Source organism: Ovis canadensis, chromosome 25 (genome assembly GCF_042477335.2).
Source record: "Ovis canadensis isolate MfBH-ARS-UI-01 breed Bighorn chromosome 25, ARS-UI_OviCan_v2, whole genome shotgun sequence".
Taxonomy (NCBI): Eukaryota; Metazoa; Chordata; class Mammalia; order Artiodactyla; family Bovidae; genus Ovis; species Ovis canadensis.
Genome location: NC_091269.1, coordinates 44,430,898 through 44,451,537, shown reverse-complemented (window position 1 = coordinate 44,451,537; position 20,640 = coordinate 44,430,898). Strand labels below are relative to the sequence as shown.

General features: G+C 45.0%; 1 protein-coding gene across 5 annotated transcripts in view; it reads right to left on the bottom strand.

Annotated features, from left to right (window-relative positions):
- The window catches only part of ADAMTS14 (ADAM metallopeptidase with thrombospondin type 1 motif 14), a 97,890-nt gene that overhangs the window by 29,857 nt on the left and 47,393 nt on the right, over window positions 1-20,640 (bottom strand). For 3 of the 5 annotated variants that reach the window (XM_069571976.1, XM_069571978.1, XM_069571980.1), the window contains exons 5-6: window positions 2,565-2,648; window positions 1,748-1,904 (exon numbers count right to left, since the gene is read on the bottom strand). In XM_069571976.1, coding sequence (XP_069428077.1) covers window positions 1,748-1,904; window positions 2,565-2,648 — 241 coding nt within the window. The remainder of the gene's footprint in view (window positions 1-1,747; window positions 1,905-2,564; window positions 2,649-20,640) is intronic. The other 2 variants (XM_069571977.1, XM_069571979.1) reach the window with 1 other exon arrangement.

Genomic DNA, 20,640 nt, shown 5'->3' with positions numbered 1-20,640 from the left:
CTCCTGGCCTGCGGCTCCCTGCGCCTGTCAGCCCCTCCTCTAAACAAGGCAGCGTGCCCAAGCCTGCACACACCCAACTTCCAAGCTGCAGCCAGCCAGTCGGTCAGTTGACAAGCTCCACACATCTGTGCAGTGTGACAGCTGGCAGTGTGTTAGACACTATGGGGAGAACAGAGGAATCAGGTGCCAGCCCACACCCCCTTCCTACAGCACATCCACACCCGTGAGGGGCAGACACTTTTGCAGGCAGACCAGGGTCAGGAGGTTACTTAGGGGTGGGCCTGGAGGGCTGGAGTTCCAGGAGCTCAGAGGGATGTGTGGGGATGACTGGGAGTCCTCCAGGGAGTGGGTCTAATGGAAGGGGTTGCGGGGACCAGGGAATGGCTTATGAGGAGCCTAGAGCTGGGACTGGGGGAGAGGTGAGAGACTCTGGGGAGGTGGAGGTGGACACGTGGAGCGGAGGACATGGGCAGAGTGAAGACACGACTGCGCAGGCCTCAGGAGACACGGGCAGTGCAGGGGGCCAGCGCACCGTAGCCACGGCGAGGCCAGCACTGGCTGAGCGGCTCTGTGTGAGAGGCTTATGATCCAGGGGGCTTCGTGCCTGCCTCCCCAGCCAGTAATCAGCTGGGAGGGCAGCCTGGGCTGGGGAAGACCTCTGAAGAGGGGGCAATGGTAGAGAACGCTCCATACCCTGGGCTTTCAGCCAGCCAGGACCAGACAGCTATCCTCTGTCTTCAGAACTGCCAAAACCCTTTCCTGAGATGGTCCTGGGGGTATAGAGGTTTCTGGGGTCCTGCCTGTCCTGGAGGTCTGGATGTGCTCAACAGCACACGCGAGTACACACGTGTGGGTGTCGGTGTGCACGTGTCTGGGCAGAAGTGCACATTTGTCTGTACATGTGTGTGTCAATCTGTGTGTGTATAAGCTCACCTTGGGGATTCCAGGGATTCAGATAAACAGCCCTTTGGGTACAGGCTGACCCTCTTCTAGCACCAGACCAGAAAACACTAAGAAGCCTTCAACTTGGTGCCTGGAGATCCAGTCTGAGTTTCAGCTCTGTCCCCTCTCTGCAGTGGGGCCTGGGCAAACCTTGTTGCCACTCTGGGCCTCGGTTTCCCCTTACAAAAAGCTAGGGGTGGGGGTGGTGATCCAAGCTTCCTGAGTTTGCAGAGGGCACTCAGCCAGCCTCCATCACAGATACTGCATGCATCCCTCAGGCCTTTTAGCAGCCTGGGAACAGAGGACAGCAAGTATACTCCTATTTCCTCCACTCCACAGTGGGGAGAGTCCTGGGGATGAGTAAGCTCAGCTCACTGGGCTGCGGACTCATGGATCAGCAGAGAGAGCAGGGCCTTCCTTCCAGAAGTCCAAACTGGCCCTGTTGCAGGTTCCCCATGGCCAGCTTCTGAAGACGGAAGGATACAGTGTGGGCAGGAGCATCTTGAAGGTCACTGAGACCCTCAAGCAGCCAGGTCCCAGGATGGTGAGCACAGGGCCAGAGCCTGATGCCCAGCCAACTGCAGTTTCAACCAAAGCAGCAGGAACCAGAGCAGGACCCCTTCACTCTCCCTGGTCCCTAAGAAACCACTGCAAAGCTTGCCCACCGGTCCCGCCAGGTCCTGCTCCCAAGTCCCAAGGATCTTTTTGCTGAAACAAACCCCTCCAGTCCTCCTAGGGTGGCCCCAGAGACAGCCTCGGCCCCTGCCCTGCAGCTGCACACACCTGGCCATGGCAAATACAGTACCTTGCATACCTGAGGGTCCAAAGTCCTGCCGAGTGAGGAAGACGACGTGATCGTGGTGCTCTGCGTGGCCAGGGTCCTGGCGCTGCTGAGAGTGGGCCCAGCGACACACCTGCTCCAGGCTGCGAGAGGGGTTCCCACGCTCGATCAGGCTCAGCGACTGTGGGGCCAGAGAGCAGGATGGTTGGTCAGATCCCACAGACCACAACGAGGCTCCCATCAGCAGGGGACACTGAGGCCAGACTGATAGCAGTGCCTTCCCCAGGGTCACTGATTCTGGCTGCCACAGGCACATAGTCCCACCCTGCTTTGGGGAACGTTCCTTGTGCCAAGCCCGTGTCAGGACCCCTATCTGCTGAGAACTGATGGTCTCTAATCCCTCGACAGTCAGGTGCTGTTCTGAGCCTTTCCTCCCTACATTCATTGTCACTTAATTTTCACAGTAGCCTTTAGAGGAAAACTCTGTTTTTACTCCCACATGCGGGAGAACAAGCAACAGAGCCTGGGGCCCAACCCTCGCAGGGCTTATCTTGGTCACTGTCGCCTCTCCAAGCCCCACTTTCCCCATCGATTCAAGGAGTGGGACCTCCAGGTATAGGGACCAAGGATTGTCCATTTATCTCACTGGAGGGAAATTGTAAGTCCCACTTATCAACCCCAGATGCCTCTGCCACTGAGACCTCATGGTCTCTGGGCTCTGATTCTGGAAATAAAATGTTTCCTAGACACTGCTCCCCCTTCCCAACACCCTAGCCTGTCTGATGCTCTTGCCTCACACTCCATCTCCCTCCCAATTCTGCCTGCTGACAAAGAAGTTTACCTGTCGGTAGCCAACCATGATCAAGCGGACAAGGGCGATGTTTATGTGGACCCCCAGGGACTCATCGTGGTAAATCTCATCCACCTGCAAGAAGAGACGAGTGTATGGTGTTGGGAAAAGCCAGTGTTCGTTAAAGGCCCACTGAATGCCAGGTACCTGACATGTTATCCTACTTCATCCTGATCATGGCCTTATCCAGCAGGCATTTCCACCCTCAGATGAAGAAACTGAAGCAGAGGGAGGCAAGAGAAGCTGCCCAAGGACACACAGCTAATGAGCTGCAGAGCTGGGATTCAAATCCTGGCTGGCTGTATTCTAACACTGAGCTCTCTCCATAAAGCCAAAGTGGGAGGCGACCTGTTCTCAAACCCAGCAACTCAGACTCTCATCTTTTTATATCTCTGAAGAGGCCTTTCAGAAATGCCAGTTAGCTCAGGTCACTCATCCTCACAGCCTTGTTTACCTTTCCCGTGACCCTTGGCATCATCTGTTTGCTCTGAAATACCTGGGCACTCCTCTAGAGCAAATCCAGAGGGAAAGTGCTCCAGGGCCTTGGACCAGAAGCTTTAGCATCACTTGGAGCTCATTAAAAATGCAGTCTTGGGCCCACCTTCTGAATCAGAGTCAGAGGTGGAACGAGCTCCCCAGTGATTCTCAGGGGAATCACTGATTCTCAGGCATTGCCAAGTGTGAGAAGAGCAGCAGTGCATGGGATTACTCCCTTATCCCACAGGCTCAGGGACCTGTGGGGCAGTCCTGGCACAGTTCATCAAAGAACACAGCCCCCGTCCACTCGCCTGTTCAGGAAGTCCTGGAACCATGTCCATGACAGATGGACACCACCTCTGCTTGTCCATCTTCAAGGACAGGCAGCTCACCCGCTCCTAAAGTTGTCCATCTCCTGAGTGGTCCCACTAGACTACTCCAGCTTTTTTGTTTTAAATAACTTTTATTCCTGGATATAAAATATTTCACTCTAAAAACTTTGAAAAGCAACTACCCTCCCCCTAAAAAAAAAGGAAAAGCAAAAAGTCAGAGGTGATCAGAGATGGAATAGTAACATGAAGGTCACCTCCTCCCATGTACATCAAAAATCCATCTACATGTGGAATGATTCTCACAGAATATCTACCAAACGTTGGCAGAAGACTCCCAGCCTCTGAAGAGCAAGACAGTCTCATGGAACTGGGCAGGACAAAAAAGAAAGAAAAAAAAACTGAGGAAGGAAGCAGAACTGGACCTGTGCCCCCTGGAGGAAGCTATTAAAGAGGGAAGTTTCCTGCACCTGGGAAGTCCCCTCACCAGCAGGGAAGTCAGCTGGGACAGAGGGGAAGCTTTGGAGCCTTGGAAGAGAATGTAGCAACTGGTTTGAAGCAGCTAGAATGGAAAGAAACCTGTACATACGGTCAGTACCATCACTCTGCACTCCCCAGCCTGAGACACGTGGCCACCAGTGTGGACAGGGGCTGGGTGCAGAAGCTTAGGCTTTGGATTTTGGACCTGGGGAGGGGCCTGAGGTGGACTATGAGCAAAGGGGCTAGAGTTTGGTGTGAACCCATCTGAGGGTTTATGCAGAGGAGGCCTGGGCTGCCTTAGAGATCAGGTGCCACTGTATGGGCAGTGCACAAGAAGAGGGGCAACACTCACCATTATAGCCTTTTTCCCTACATGCGCTCTCAGATGGCAGGACATTACCTACAGGAGCTCCAGGTGTGCGTGTGAGCTGCCATTATTGCTCCCCTCCACTCCTAGACTTCAGGCACAGTCACATGCCTCTACCATCCTCCCCAACACCTTGCCCCAGGCTTCAGGAGCTGTCTCGAGCTACTGCTTTCATCTTCCAGGCTCCAGAAGTGGTCACAGACTCCCTCTGCTCCCATGGCGTGCTCCAGGGGTGCATGTGAGCTGCCACTGCCACAGAGAACCCCATGACCAGGCACCAACTGCTACATCTGCACATCCCCATCAAGGAGATAATGGCCAGCGCACACTGAGGAAAGAGGCGACAGGCATCCCTACTAAAAACAACCCTTGCACCAAAAACAGTAAACCCACACAAGCTACATAGGGATGTTCCCACATATAAACACCCCTCTGAGACCACAGTAGATAATTGTTTCTCCTAAACTTGCAGAATAAGAGAAATATAAGCAAGATGAAGATGCAGAAGAACCATTCCCAGCTAGACCAAGATAATTCCCCTGAAAGAACAAACAATAAAACAGATCTCTTGAGTCTAATAAACATTGATTTCAAAAAAGAAATACTAAATGAATTAAGAAAGGCTACTGACAGAAATTCAGAGTACTGTAAATAGGAACTAGAAACTACAGAGAGGAACCAAGAAAAATAAAGCTCATTTGCTGAGATGAAAGTGAACTAAAGGCAATGAATAGCAGAATAAATAATGCAGAATAACAAATCACTGAGCTAGAAGACAGAATGATGGAAATCACCCAACAAGGACAGTAGACAGCAAAATGAAAAAAAAAAATGAAAGCAATATAAAACAACTATGAGATAAAATAAAACATGCCAACTGATACATAATTGGGATTCTAGAAGGGTAAGAAAGAGAAAAGGGGATTAAAAATGTGCTTGAAGAAATTATGGCTGAAAACCTGCAAACCAAAAGACAGAAACAGATATCCAGGTATAGGAAGCACAGAGGGTCCCAAACAAGGTAAACCCAAACATACCTATACAAAGATATAATAAAAATGAAAAAAGTTAAAGAGGATTCTAAATGCAGCAAGAGAAAAGCATAGAGTTAATTACAAGGGAATCCCCATTAAGCTATCACTTGATTTTTCTACAGAAATATTGCAGACCAGAAGGGAGAGGTAAGATATATGCAAAGTCCTGAAAGGGAAAAAAATCTGCAATCTATAATACTCTACCCAACAATATTATCATTTAGAATAGAAGAGAGAAAAATTTTCCAAGATAAGCAAAAAGTAAAAGAATATAGCAACACTAAACTTATTCCAAAGGAAATATTAATAAGTCTTCTCTAAATAGAAAAGAAGTAAGAATATACAGGAAAGATGGGACTTCCCTGATGGTCCAGTGGCTAAGACTCCATGCTCCCAAAGCAGGGAACCTGGGTTCAATCCCCGGTCAGGGAACTAGATCCCATAATGCTGCAACTAAGTCCCAGTGCAGCCAAATAAATAAGTAAATAAATATTTCTTTTTTTAAAAAAAGAATATATAGGAAAGAGAAAATCACAATTGGAAAGCAAATCACCTAAATAAGACAGTACACAGATTTAAAAAAGAAAAAAATTTCTGTGGAAGCAATGATAACCACAATTAACAGCAAAAGGATGAACATGAAGATATAAAAAAGGTCATCAAAATCATAAAATGTGGAGGAGGAGAGTTAGAAATGTTGATTTTTTTCATTTCTTAGAATGCGTTTAAGCCTATAAGACTAGCAGTCTAGGGCAAGTAGACATAGAATGGAGTTAATATACTTGAAGAAAAGGGTAACCACAAATCAAAAACATGCAATAGACTCACAAAAACTAAAAGGAAGAGAACATAAGTATAATACAAAAGAAAATAAACAACCCACAAAAGGAAAAACAAACAAACAAAGGGATAGACAAGAAATATAAAATCAACAGGAAAACAAGACTTAAATGGCAATAAATACATATCTATTAATTCAAATGTCAATGGACTAAATGCTCCAGTCAAAAAATACAGACTGACAGACTGGATAAAAAACAAGCGCTACAATATGCTACCCACAAGAGACCTCACTCAGGGCAAAGGACACACATAGATTGAAAGTGAAGGGATAGAAAAACGTATTTTTTGCAAACAGAAAATAAAAGAAAGTGGGGGTCACAATAGTCATATCAGACAAAATAGACTCTAAAGCACAGACTATAAAGAAGGGCAGTATATAATAGTAAAAGTATCAATACAAGGAGAGGATCTTACACTGGTCAACATATACGCACTTAACATCCAAGCTCATAAACGTGTAAAACAAATAGTAACAGACCTAAATGGTCAAATGTGTGAAACAAATACTAACAGGCATAAATGGAAAAAAAAAGACAAGAATATGAAAACGGTAGGAGACTCTAACACCCTATTCACATCAATGGACAGATCTTCCAGACAAAAAATCAGTAAGACAGCACATATCCTAAATGATACAATAAAACACACTTAATGGATATTTTCAGGATATTACATTCCAAAAAAAGCACAGAAGACAGATTCTTTTCAAGTGCATATGGAACATTCCCTAGGATTGACCACATAAAAGGACACAAAGCAAGCCTCAACAAATTTAAGGATATAGAAGTTATCTCAGGCATCTCTTCTGACCACAATGGCATGAAACTAGAAATCAATCACAGAAAAAAAAAGTGAGGAAAAAACAATTACATGGAGACTAAACAATATGCTACTAAAAAAAACAATGGGTCAACGATGAAGTCAAGGAGGAAAGTTTAAAATATCTTGAGACAAAGAACAAGGAAAACACAACCACACAGAATCTGTGGTATGCAGCAAAAGCAGTTCTAGATGGAAGTTCATAGTGATATAAGCTTTCCTCAAAAGAACGAGAAAAACCTCAAATAAACAAGCTAATCTACCACTTATAAGAATTAGAAAAAGCAAAACAAACGAAACCTAAAGTCAGGAGAAAGGAGGAGTAATAAAGATCAGAGAGGAAACAGAGAGAAAGGAAAACAATCAAACCAAGAGGCAGTTCTTTGAAAGGATAAACAAGATTGACAAACCTCTGACCAGGCTCATCAAGAAGAAAACAGAGAACTCAAATAAACAAAGAAGAAATGAAACAGGAAACTAACAACCAACCTTGCAGAAACACACAAAAGGCCATGAGAATACTATAAACAATTTTATGTCAACAAATTCAATAACCCAGAAGAAATGGACAAGTATCTAGAAACATACAGCCCGCCAAAATTGAATCAAGAAGAAATATATAATTTTAAAAGACCAATCACTAGAGGTGAAATAGAATTTTAAAACTCTCTACAAACAAAAGTCCAGGACCAGATGGCTTCAAGGCAAATTATACCAAACATTCAAAGAAGAATCTATACTGATCCTTCTCAAACTCTTCCCACAAAGTTGAGGAGGAGAGAAAACTCCCAAAGACATTCTATGAAGCAACCACTGCTATGATATCAAAACCACAAAAGACACCACCAAAAGATTAAATTATGGGCTGGTATCATTGATGAATATAGATGCAAAAATTCTCAACAAAATATTAATATGCTGAATCCAGCAACATATAAAAAATCATATACTACAAGCAAGCGGGATTCATCATCCCAAGTTCACAAGGATGGTTCCATATATACATATTAATCAATGTGTTACACCACGTAAACAATAGACAAAAACCACATGATCATCTCATGATCTCTCTCTACATGGAAAAAACTATTTATGATGAACCCCCAGTGAAAAGCTGATAGTCTTGCTACTAAAATTTGGAACAAGATAAGGATGCCCACTCTCACCTCTTCCACTCAACATAGTATTAGAAGTCCTATCCACAGTTATAAGAAAAGAAAAATAAATAAAAGATATCCAAATTGGAAGGCAAGAGGTAAAACTGTCATTACATGCAGATGACATGATTCTATATACTCTAAAGACTCCACACAAAAGCTACTAAACCTGATAACTGAATTCAGTAAGGTAGCAAGATACAAGATTAACATACAGAAACTGGCTGCATTTCTTTACATTAATAATTAAATATCAGAAAGGGAATGTAAAAAAAACCAATAACTTTCAAAATCACACCCCCAAAAATAAAATACTTAGGAATAAATCTGACCAAGGAGGTGAAATAATTATATGCTGAGAACTCTAAATCATTAACAAAGGAAACTGAAGATGATTCAAAGAAATGGAAAGATACAAAATGCTCTTGGATTGAAATAATTACTATTGTTAAAATGGCCACACTACCCAATGCAAACAACAGATTCCATGCAATCCTTATTAAACTACCTATGACATTTTTCATAGAACTAAAACGAATAATCCAAATTAAACTTACGGAACCATAAAAGACCCGGAACTGCCAAAGTAATCCTAAAGATAAAGAGCAAAACAGGAGACAAAACCCTCCCAGACATCAGATAATACTATAGATTTATATTAATCAAAACAGCATGGTATTGGCACAAAAAAGACACACAGATCAGTGAAACAGAATCGAGACCCCAGAAACAAACCCACATACCTACTGTCAATTAATATTGAACAAAGGAGGGTCCTAATCAAGTTTACAAGCTTTTGCACAGCAAAGTATACTATTAAAAAAAAAAAGAAAAGAAAAGACAACCTACAGAATAGGAGAAAATATTTGTAAACAATGAGATTGACAAAGGCTTAATTTTCAAAATATACAAACAACTTATACAACTCAACAACAAAAAAAAACTATTTAAAAAAAATGGGCAGAAGACCTAAACAGACATTTCTCCAAAGAAAAAATACAAATAATCAACACACACATGAAAAGATGCTCAACACTGCTAATTATTAGAGAAATGCAAATCAAAACTACAACAAGGTACCACCTCACAATAGTCAGAATGCCCATCAATAAAGTCTACAAATAACAAATGGTGGAGAGGATGTGGTGAAAAGGGAACCCTCCTACACTGTTGGTTGGAATGTAAGTTGGTACAGCCACTATGAAAACAGCATGGAGGTCTTTCAGAAAACTAAAAATAGAATGACCACATGATACAGCAATCATTTCACTCCTGGGCATATATCTGGACAAAACTATAATCCCAAAGATACATGTACCACACTATGTTCATAGCAACACTAATCGCAATAGCCAAGACATGGAAACAATCTAAATGTCCATCAACAGATGAATGGATAAAGAAGATGTGGTATACACACACACACACACACACATACACACACACGCATGCACGCACACAGTGGAATACTACTCAGCCATTAAAAATGAAATAATGCCATGTGCAGCAACATGGATGGATCTGGAGATTATCATTTTAAATTAAGTCAGACAAAGACAAATACCATATGATATCACTTACATGTGGAGTCTAAAATATAACACAAATGAATTTATCTATGAAACAGAAACAGACTCAGACACTTAGAGAACTGGTAGGTTGGTGTTAGTAGATATAGTTCAGTTCAGTCACTCAGTCGTGTCTGACTCTTTGCAACCCCATGAATCACAGGATGCCAGGCCTCCCTGTCCATCACCATCTCCCAGAGTTCACTCACTCACGTCCATCGAGTCAGTGATGCCATCCAGCCATCTCATCCTCTGTCGTCCTCTTCTCCTCCTGCCTCCAATCCCTCCCAGCATCAGAGTCTTTTCCAATGAATCAACTCTTCGCATGAGGTCGCCAAAGTACTGGAGTTTCAGCTTTAGCATCATTCCTTCCAAAGAAATCCCAGGGTTGATCTACTTCAGAACGGACTGGTTGGATCTCCTTGCAGTCCAAGGGACTCTCAAGAGTCTTCTCCAACACCACAGTTCAAAAGCATCAATTCTTCTGTGCTCAGCCTTCTTCACAGTCCAACTCTCACATCCATACATGACCACTGGAAAAACCATAGCCTTGACTAGACAGACCTTAGTCAGCAAAGTAATGTCTCTGCTTTTGAATATGCTATCTAGGTTGGTCGTAACTTTCCTTCCAAGGAGTAAGCATCTTTTAATTTCATGGCTGCAGTCACCATCTGCAGTGATTTTGGAGCCCCAAAAAATAAAGTCTGACACTGTTTCCACTGTTCCCCACTTATTTCCCATGAAGTGATGGGACCAGATGCCATGATCTTCGTTTTCTGAATGTTGAGCTTTAAGCCAACTTTTTCACTCTCCTCTTTCACTTTCATCAAGAGGCTTTTTAGTTCCTCTTCACTTTCTGCCATAAGGGTGGTGTCATCTGCATATCTGAGGTTATTGATATTTCTCCCGGCAATCTTGATTCCAGCTTGTGTTTCTTCCAGTCCAGCATTTCTCATGATGTACTCTGCATAGAAGTTAAATATACAGCCTTGACGTACTCCTTTTCCTATTTGGAAACAGTCTGTCGTTCCATGGCCAGTTCTAACTGTTGCTTCCTGACCTGCATACAGATTTCTCAAGAGGCAGGTCAGGTGGTCTGGTATTCCCATCTCTTGAAGAATTTTCCAGTTTATTGTGATCCACACAGTCAAAGGCTTTGGCATAGTCAATCAAGCAGAAATAGAGGTTTTTCTGGAATTCTCTTGTTTTTTTCCATGATCCAGTGGATATTGGCAATTTGATCTCTGGTTCCTCTGCCTTTTCTAAAACCAGCTTGAACATCTGGAAGTTCACGGTTCACGTATTGCTGAAGCCTAGCTTGGAGAATTTTGAGCATTACTTTACTAGCATGTGAGATGAGTGCAATTGTGCAGTAGTTTGAGCATTCTTTGGCATTGGCTTTCTTTGGGATTGGAATGAAAACTGACCTTTTCCAGTCCTGTGGCCACTGCTGAGCTTTCCAAATTTGCTGGCATACTGAGTGCAGCACTTTCACAGCATCATCTTTCAGGATTTGAAACAGCTCAACTCAAATTCCATCACCTCCACTAGCTTTGTTCATAGTGATGCTTTCTAAGGCCCACTTGACTTCACATTCCAGGATGTCTGGCTCTGGATGAGTGTTCACATCATCGTGATTATCTGGATCATGAAGATCTTTTTTGTATAGTTCTGTGTATTCTTGCCACCTCTTCTTAATATCTTCTGCTTCTGTTAGATCCATACCATTTCTGTCCTTTATTGAGCCCATCTTTGCATGAAATGTTCCCTTGGTATCTCTAATTTTCTTGAAGAGATCTCTAATCTTTCCTATTCTGTTGTTTTCCTCTATTTCTTTGCATTGATTGCTGAGGAAGGCTTTCTTATCTCTTCTTGCTATTCTTTGGAACTCTGCATTCAGATGCTTCTATCTCTCCTTTGCTTTTTGCCTCTCTTTTCACAGCTATTTGTAAGGCCTCCTCAGACAGCCATTTTGCTTTTTTGCATTTCCTTTTCATGGGGATGGTCTGGATCCCTGTCTCCTGTACAATGTCACGAACCTCCATCCATAGTTCATCAGGCACTCTATCTATCAGATCTAGGCCCTTAAATCTATTTCTCACTTCCACTGTATAATCATAAGGGATTTGATTTAGGTCATACCTGAATGGTCTAGCGGTTTTCCCTACTTTCTTCAATTTAAGTCTGAATTTGGCAATAAGGAGATCATGATCTGAGCCACAGTCAGCTCCTAGTCTTGTTTTTGTTGACTGTATAGAGCTTCTCCATCTTTGGCTGCAAAGAATATAATCAATCTGATTTCGGTGTTGACCATCTGGTGATGTCCACGTGTAGAGTCTTCTCTTGTGTTGTTGGAAGAGGGTGTTTGCTGTGACCAGTGCATTTTCTTGGCAAAACTCTATTAGTCTTTGCCTGCTTGATTCCGCATTCCAAGGGCAAATTTGCCTGTTACTCCAGGTGTTTCTTGACTTCCTACTTTTGCATTCCAGTCCCCTATAATGAAAAGGACATCTTTTTTGGGTGTTAGTTCTAAAAGGTCTTGTAGGTCTTCATAGAACCGTTCAAGTTCAGCTTCTTCAGCATTACTCGTTGGGGCCTAGATTTGGATTACTGTGATATTGAATGGTTTGCCTTGGAAACGAACAGAGATCATTCTGTCGTTTTTGAGATTGCATCCAAGTACTGCATTTTGGACTCTTGTTGACCATGATGGCTAGTAGATATAAGCTATTATATATGGAATGATAGACAAGATCCTACTGTACAGCACAGAGAAATATATTTAATATCCTATGATAAATCATAATAGAAGAGAATATTTTTAAAAAAGAATATATATATTTGTGTGTATGTGTATAACTGAACCACTTTGCCATACAGCAGAAATACAACACTGTAAATCAACTATACTTCAATTAAAAAAAGAAACTCCCAAGTTATAAAAAATAAGAAAAATAGTGAAGTCTATTAGCATCAAGCAGATATATAATAAGTACCATTAACACAGCTTCCTGCCACACATGTGTATGCATGTGTGTCTTTACAAAATTAGAATAATACTGAATATACTTCTTGCAATTTTCTTACTTCACAAAACATCATTCTGTGGATGTAAAAGCACCATCTCTAATGCCTACATGTGATGAACCATCACTTATGTAACTACTCCCTAGAAGAAGAGGCTTATCCAGGAGGAGAAATGATGTGTTCACTGAGTCAGTGTCAGTACCCGGCAGTGCAGCTACCAGGAGTCAGAGTCCTGGGTTTAATCCCCAGCACTGCCCCTTAGCAGCTGGTTGGCCTGGGGCATGTCAGCTGACTCCTTCAGTTCAGCTCAGTTGCTCAGTCGTGTCTGACTCTTTGCAACCCCATGAATTGCCGCACGCCAGGCCTCCCTGTCCATCACAAACTCCCAGAGTTCACTCAAACTCATGTGCATCAAGTCGGTGATGCCATCCAGCCACCTCATCCTCTGTTGTCCCCTTCTCCTCCTGCCTCCAATCCCTCCTAGCATCAGGGTCTTTTCCAATGAGTCAACTCTTTGCATGAGGTGGCCAAAGTATTGGAGTTTCAGCTTTAACATCAGTCCTTCCAATGAACACCCAGGACCAATCTCCTTTAGGATGTACTGGTTGGATCTCCTTGCAATCCAAGGGACTCTCAAGAGTCTTCTCCAACACCACACTTCAAAAGCATCAATTCTTTGGCGCTCAGCTTTCTTCACAGTCCAACTCTCACATCCATACATGACCACTGGAAAATCCATAGCCTTGACTAGACAGACCTTTGTTGGCAAAGTAAGAATCTCTGTTTCTGTAGAATGGGGACCATAATGGCTGTCATGGGGCAGGCATGTGGATGCTCATGCCAACTCAATATCTGGGGATGATGAGTGAGCACCACAGGCAGAGAGGCCTATGGGTATGGTCAGTGATGGAGCAGAAGTGGAACCCAGCTTCTGACTCTTGCTGGCACGGCTTCCTGGGAGTGAGGATGGAGATTTGTGCCTGACCCTGTTCTCACCACTTTACCCCACCATGCCCTTCAGCTCGCGAGCAAAGAACCAGCCTAAAATCCACAAAGGGATTGCTGTCCAGCAGATGGAGGAGTAACGGCATGGCCAACCCTACACATGAGAGTCCCACGGGGATGGGAAGGTCGGGGCGGGGACCAGAGATCTGTTCCTGCACTGACGCACCCCTCCTGGGCCAGGAAGGACAGAGCCTGTGAGCACAGAGCTGCAGCTCAGAAGCCCAGGCACCACGGAGCCCCAGCCCACTCTCCCAACCATAAATGCGTGGACTCCAGAGGGGCCAGCATCAGGCTTCCCCCCTGCCTGGCACCCATGTCGGGACCCAATTAGGACCAGAGACAGTGCCTGCTGCAGGACAGCAAGCCTCCCAACCCCCAGCACACATAACAGTGGACAGTGTGATGGGCAGGGGGACCTCCCTCCACCCTCCTCCCCTCTCTGGCAGGAGCAGAGACATCATAGGAGCCAAGTGCTCAAATGCATAAACAAACAGATGACATCCTTTTCCACTGCCTGCCCATGACTCATCCTAGGAGACCATGAACATGTATTCTACCTCACAGGATTCCAACCTGAGGACTCTGATGACTCACTGAAATGATATTCAAGCAGCAGTAGGATGATACAAAGAACCCCAACATCTCAGCCCCTCCAACACTGCTACAGGGCCTTCCTACCACACAAGGGCATGGCTGGTGTCTCAGACCCCAATGATGTGTGCTGTAAGAGTGCAGCCAAGGATGGGGTGATAAGCAATGCACGCTCCACACAGCCACATCTGCACACCTCGTATACACATGTAAATCCACCAGTGACCCCAGGACAGGGAAAGAGCAACTAAGATCCCGCATGCTTCATGCATCATGGCCAAAGGAAAAAAAACTAGAGTACCCAGGCCACTACCTTCCTGCCCTCCTGTCTCTACAAAGTGGACCAGGCAGAGTGCTGCCAGAATCCTGCCACGTGACTCATTTGTGTCCCTCACTCAGCAGGCCAAGCTCGCCAATCAAAGGCTGCAGTGAGCCCTGTTCTAACACTGCATCTCCAGGCTGGCATGCTGAGAGAGAGGGGGCTGCTGTTCTCTGTGCAGGAGGGAGAATGAGAGCCAAGTGTTTGATACAGGTGGGAGGTTGAATGGCACTTCCTGACACAAACTCCCAGTCCCAGGTTACTGTCCTAAATGCAAATACAGAGCAAGCAGGAAGGGACATGCCATCTGGAGAGACCCCCTCAGTGCTCTGGAATAATCTGGACACTAAAGGAACAGACAGGTGTACCAAGCCCTTGGCGCAGACCCCTCATGCTCCTCCCCAGGGGTCAGGAGAGAGGAAGACAGTGAGTGTGGGAAGGAGGGGTCAGACAGGTCTTACCATAGGAGCCAGAATGATCCTTGACTGAGAAGGTCATCAACTCTTCACAGGAGATGGGCAGAGGCTTGATGTAGGGGCGGGGAAGTCGGGAACCACATGAAGCCACCATGAGAGTCCCGAAGTTATTGGTAATCAAGGTAACTGAGGCCACCTCCACATGACGGGGTTTCTTTCTAGCCCATCAAGGCACTCTTGGCCCTTAGAAAGTTCCCCATGCCATGAGACTCACTCAGTCTTCCCGTGCACCTCCCCCACTGGCCTCAAGTCTCCCTCTTGAGTGCATCGGCTCCACTCCTGGGGACAGACAGTGACCACAGTCTCTCAGGAATTTCCCTCCAAGCTCACATCAGTCAAAGAGAATGTCTTACAGGCAGCAAGAGAGAAAGAAGACAAGTCACTCACCAAGGAAGGACCACTGTGTTGGGAGTAGGTTTTCAACAGTAACAAGGGAGACCCTGAAGTAACACCATCAAAGCACCAAGAAACCATCAACCTAGGATCCTGGACCCAGCAAACCATCTTCTAAGAACCATGATGAAATGAAGACATTAGCAAGTAAAAGAAAACTGAGAGAGGCTCATGGACCCCACTAAAGGATCCATAGGAAAGGAAGATGGAAAATGAACCCCGTCTCCGAAGACAGCGTAAGTACAAGACTGGATGAAGAGTTCTGAGGCTGTGATAGGTGCATGGTTCAGCAATGAGAGACAGTCTGATCATTTCTTAGATTAAGTAAGGATAATGAAAAGAAAGCAGCTAAATTTTCTCTCTTATCCCCCCTTCCAAAAGTAGGGTTGGCCTTGCCATTTTAGGTCCCCCAGTCCAACTGTCTCTGGGGCTCTGGCTCATCTATACACAACCCTCTTGACCCTTGAGTGGGACCTCAATGGCTTTGATTCAGCTGGAGCTACGCTGACACTCTGCACAGGACAAGGAGGTGGCTGGACATGACTGCCACGCTCAGCAGAACTGCAGAGGCTGCCAGGCACATGGGTTCCACCCATAGCCCTGAGCTGGTGCTAGAGCCCCAGAGAGAGGGTGAGGCTGCCTGAGTGGCCCAGGACCCCAGCCTTCTGGCACACACACAGGGCTGCTCCCCAGCAGGCTCTGGCCTGGCTGTGCACTCAAGGCCTGGCTCTGTCAGCCTCTGCCCCTCACGACTACTCAAATGCCAGAGGTGAGGCCAATGAGCCAGCTCAGGGGAGCTCAGGAATTGCTTCCCGTGGTTGTATACACAAGCATGATTGCTCCAAGACACACCCATGGAGCAGAAAACAACACTGTATCTGGTCTCCCTGCTCCCCACACCTGGGCCAAATTCAAGGTCTTCTGCCAAGACTCCCCCAGGTTAGAGTTCCACATAACATATTGGTCTGGGATGGCATTGGTTGTGTACCAGAAAAACAAGGAAAGGTCAAGACTCTGATCAAGGGGAGACAAAACCACAGGAGGGAGACAATGGCTAGAGAGCACTAGGGTTGGAGGGCAACTCTGGTCACTCAACACATACAATGTATCAGGCATCATGCTGAGGGCACTCTTCCAGGGGCAGGAATTATTCTTGTTTCACATGTGAGAAATCCAAGGCTCCAAGAGGTTAAGTAAGTAACTTGCCCAAGGTCACCCAGCTAGAAAGTGGGAGGGCTGGGATCAAATCTTTGTGGCTCTTAGCCACTATACACAGTGGCTATCCAGAACCAGTTTCAGTGGCAGGCTGGCTGGGGTGGTGGTGGAGATGAAGGGAGGAGGTTTCTATGTCCAGTGAACAGTCAGGGATTGTTATAAAAACCCTTTCTCTGCTCTCCTGTTAACCCTGCATGGCCAGGCCTCCCAAGGGCCTTGTAGTCAAGCCCAGGGAGCAGGAAGAAGGGAAGGAGGGTTTACTGGATGGGAGCTCTGCCTGAAGGCAGGGTCAGACTCAGGGTGCCTGCGGCAGAAATGCCCATGTTTCAGCCCACGGTTGGATGGGGAGAGCTAAGCCCTGGGGAGCCCATGTGAGTAGGCCTTCCCTTCTGGATCAAGCTGGCAGCTGGCAGCCTTCCCTTCTGGACCAAGCTAAGATGGGCTTCTCCTTCTTGCTTCCAGCAGAGACAGTTCCTGGCCAACCTCATTCCTAGGGACCATTGCTTCTGAGGGGCTACAGAGCACAGTGCCCACCTACTGCTGGGCAGCTAGATCCAGCAGGGCTCCACAGGGAGGGGCAACATGGAAAAAGCCAGTCCCTAGAGTCTCAGGGCCGCCCTGTGCTCAAACAGAAGAGGGCACACACTGCCACCCAAGGGCTGACACAGCCCATACTTCCCAGCATCATCTCCACAAACCCTCCCAGCAACCTGCCTGGAAAGAAGTCATAACCCTTCTTTCCTTTTAAATCAATATACTTCAAACTTTAGAATAGCTTCAGATTTTCAGAAAAGCAGCATGGAGAGTTCAGAGTTCCCTGTGATTAATATCTGCCATGAGTAAGACACATTTGTCACAATGCACAAACCAATACTGACACACCGTGTGTGTGTGCGATAATCGTTCAGTCGTGTCCAACTCTTTGCGACCCCATGGACTGTACTCCACCAGGCTCCTCTGTCCATGGGATTTTCCAAGCAAGAATACTGGAGTAGGTTGCCATTCCCTTCTCCAGTGGATCTTTCTAACCCAGGGATCGAACCCAGGTCTCCTACATTGCAGGCAGATTCTTTACCACCTGAGCTACCAGGGAATTACTTACTAACATCCATATTTTTTTCAATGTTCCTAATTTAGGGGTGTTGTCCCTTTTTTGGGCTCCAGGATCCCATCCAGGTCAGTGCATTGCATTTAGTCATTTTAGCTCCTTCTCAGACAGCAAGGAGATCAAACCAGTCAATCCTAAAGGAAACCAACCCTGAATATTCATTGGAAGGACTGATGCTGAAGTTCCAATACTTTGGCCACCAGATGGGAAGAGTCAACTCATTGGAAAAGCCCCTGATGCTGGGAAAGATTAAAGGCAAGAGGAGAAGGGGATGACAGAGGATGAGATGGCTGGATGGCATCACCAATTCAATAGACATGAGTTTGGGCAAGCTCTGGGAGATGGTGACGGACAGGGAAACCTGGCATACTGCGGTCCATGGGGTGGCAGAGCTGGACACAATTTGGCCACTGAACAACGACTATTAACATCTTCTTTGGCTGCTCCAGGCTGTTTCTCCTTTCGGATGTCCCTCAGAGTTTCCTGGTTTTTGATGGCCTAAATGGTTTCTAGGAATATTGGTTAACTATTTTACAGCCACTCCTTCAATTTGGGTATGTATGATGTTCTTTTCATGGTTAGACTGAGGATATGGATTCAGGGAAGAAGACCACAGAGGTGAGTACCCTCGTCACATTATGTCACAAGTACATGCAATGGGACCTGCCTGGTGGTCCAGGGGTTAAGACTCTGTGCTTCCACTGCAGGGGGCACAGGTTCGGTCTTGGTGGGGGAACTAAGATACCACATGCCACGTGGCGTGGCAAAAAAAAAAAAAGAATGTGTACTACAAACATGACATCACTGTGGATGTGGACCTTGACCATCTGCAGAGAAGCTGCTTGCCAGCTTTGCAGTCACTACCTCCCGTGCCATCAGCCCAGCTTCCATACTCTGCTCTTCAGAAGGAAGTCACTATGCACCATCCACACTTGAGGAGCAGGGAGTTAAAATCCACCTCCTCAAGGGCAGAGGATCTATGTCAGTTATTTGAAATTCCTCTGCAGAGATTTGTTTCTTCTTCTCCATTTATTTATATATTCAATCATTCATTTATCAGTATGGACTTGTGGATATTTATTTTATACTCTGGGTTGTCATTCAACACCTCATTGCTTATTTTATTGCTGGAATTGTCCTAGCTTTAGCCATCAGGAGCTCTTTCTCTTGGCTCCTGTCCTTTTAACACACGCCCATCATTTTTGGCTTGGGGGTCTTGAGGAGTACTTCCTTACTTTCTGGTATTACAAGATGCTCATCTTGGGTATTCTCTGCCTTAATTCTAGAGTCAGCCATTCCTCCAAGGTGCTCCAAGGAACAAGGTATGTTATCCATGTTCTCATGGCCAGAAAAGCAAGCCCAAAGTGATGGAGGCACTTGTCTATGGGCAGCAACCGTAGACAACACACAACTGTAGCAACCACAGTTGAAATTCAAGGCCAGCCCCCGCTCATGTGCCTACCCAGGCCCCTCAGTGCCTCTGAACCTGAAGAAATGCAAGCAGCATTGCTTAAAGGCAGGGGAATAGTGACAGTAACACTTCTGGCCCTTTCTCAATCCTGGGCCCTGGGGCCAGCCCTACTGTCCCTCAAGCTCTAACCTTTCTAGCAAAAGGGCATGTGGTAACTTGCATGAGGCTAGGATGCTTGTCTGCCCTGTTTATGGCTGTAGAAGGCCAAATGGCAGTTTTGGTGTATTGCTACTGCCTGTTCTAGCAAGAGTCTCTTGTTATTCCTGGTGGCTTCATAGGATACTGCAATCCATCAGCATTTCAGATAATGAACTGTTCAGGGACTATCTGAGAAAGGTATGTGAACCATAGTTGTCTGAAAACTTGCTTTGCCACCGTCCAGTAGGATCAAGAAAACACCATGTGGATTCATCTCTGGGCTTTCTATTTTGTTCCACTGATCTATATTTCTGTCTTTGTGCCAGTACCATACTGTCTTGATGACTGTGGCTTTGTAGTAGAGCCTGAAGTCAGGCAGGTTGATTCCTCCAGTTCCATTCTTCTTTCTCAAGATTGCTTTGGCTATTCGAGGTTTTTTGTTTATCCATACAAATTGTGAGACTATTTGTTCTAGTTCTATGAAAAATACCATTGGTAGCTTGATAGGGATTGCATTGAATCTATAGATTGCTTTGGGTAGTATACTCATTTTTACTGTATTGAATCTTCCAATCCATGAGTATGGTATATTTCTCCATCTATTTGTGTCATCTCTGATTTCTTTCATCAGTGTTTTATAGTTTTCTATGTATAGGTCTTTTGTTTCTTTAGGTAGATATATTCCTAAGTATTTTATTCTTTTTGTTGCAATGGTGAATGGAATGGTTTCCTTAATTTCTCTGTTTTCTCATTTTTAGTGTATAGGAATGCAAGGGATTTCTGTGTGTTAATTTTATATCCTGCAACTTTACTATATTCATTGATCAGCTCTAGTAATTTTCTGGTGGTGTATTTAGGGTTTTCTATGTAGAGGATCATGTCATCTGCAAACAGTGAGAGTTTTACTTCTTTTCCAATCTGGATTCCTTTTATTTCTTTTTCTTCTCTAATTGCTGTGGCTAAAACTTCCAAAACTATGCTGAATAGTAGTGGTGAGAGTGGGCATCCTTGTCTTGTTCCTGACTATAGAGGAAATGCTTTCAATTTTTCACCACTGAGAATAATGTTTGCTGTGGGTTTAGCATATATGGCTTTTATTATGTTGAAGTATATTCCTTCTATGCCTGCATTCTGGAGGGTTTTTATCATAAATGGATGTTGAATTGTGTCAAAGGCTTTCTCTGCATCTATTGAGATAATCATATGATTTTTATCTTTCAATTTGATAATGTGGTGTATCACATTAACAA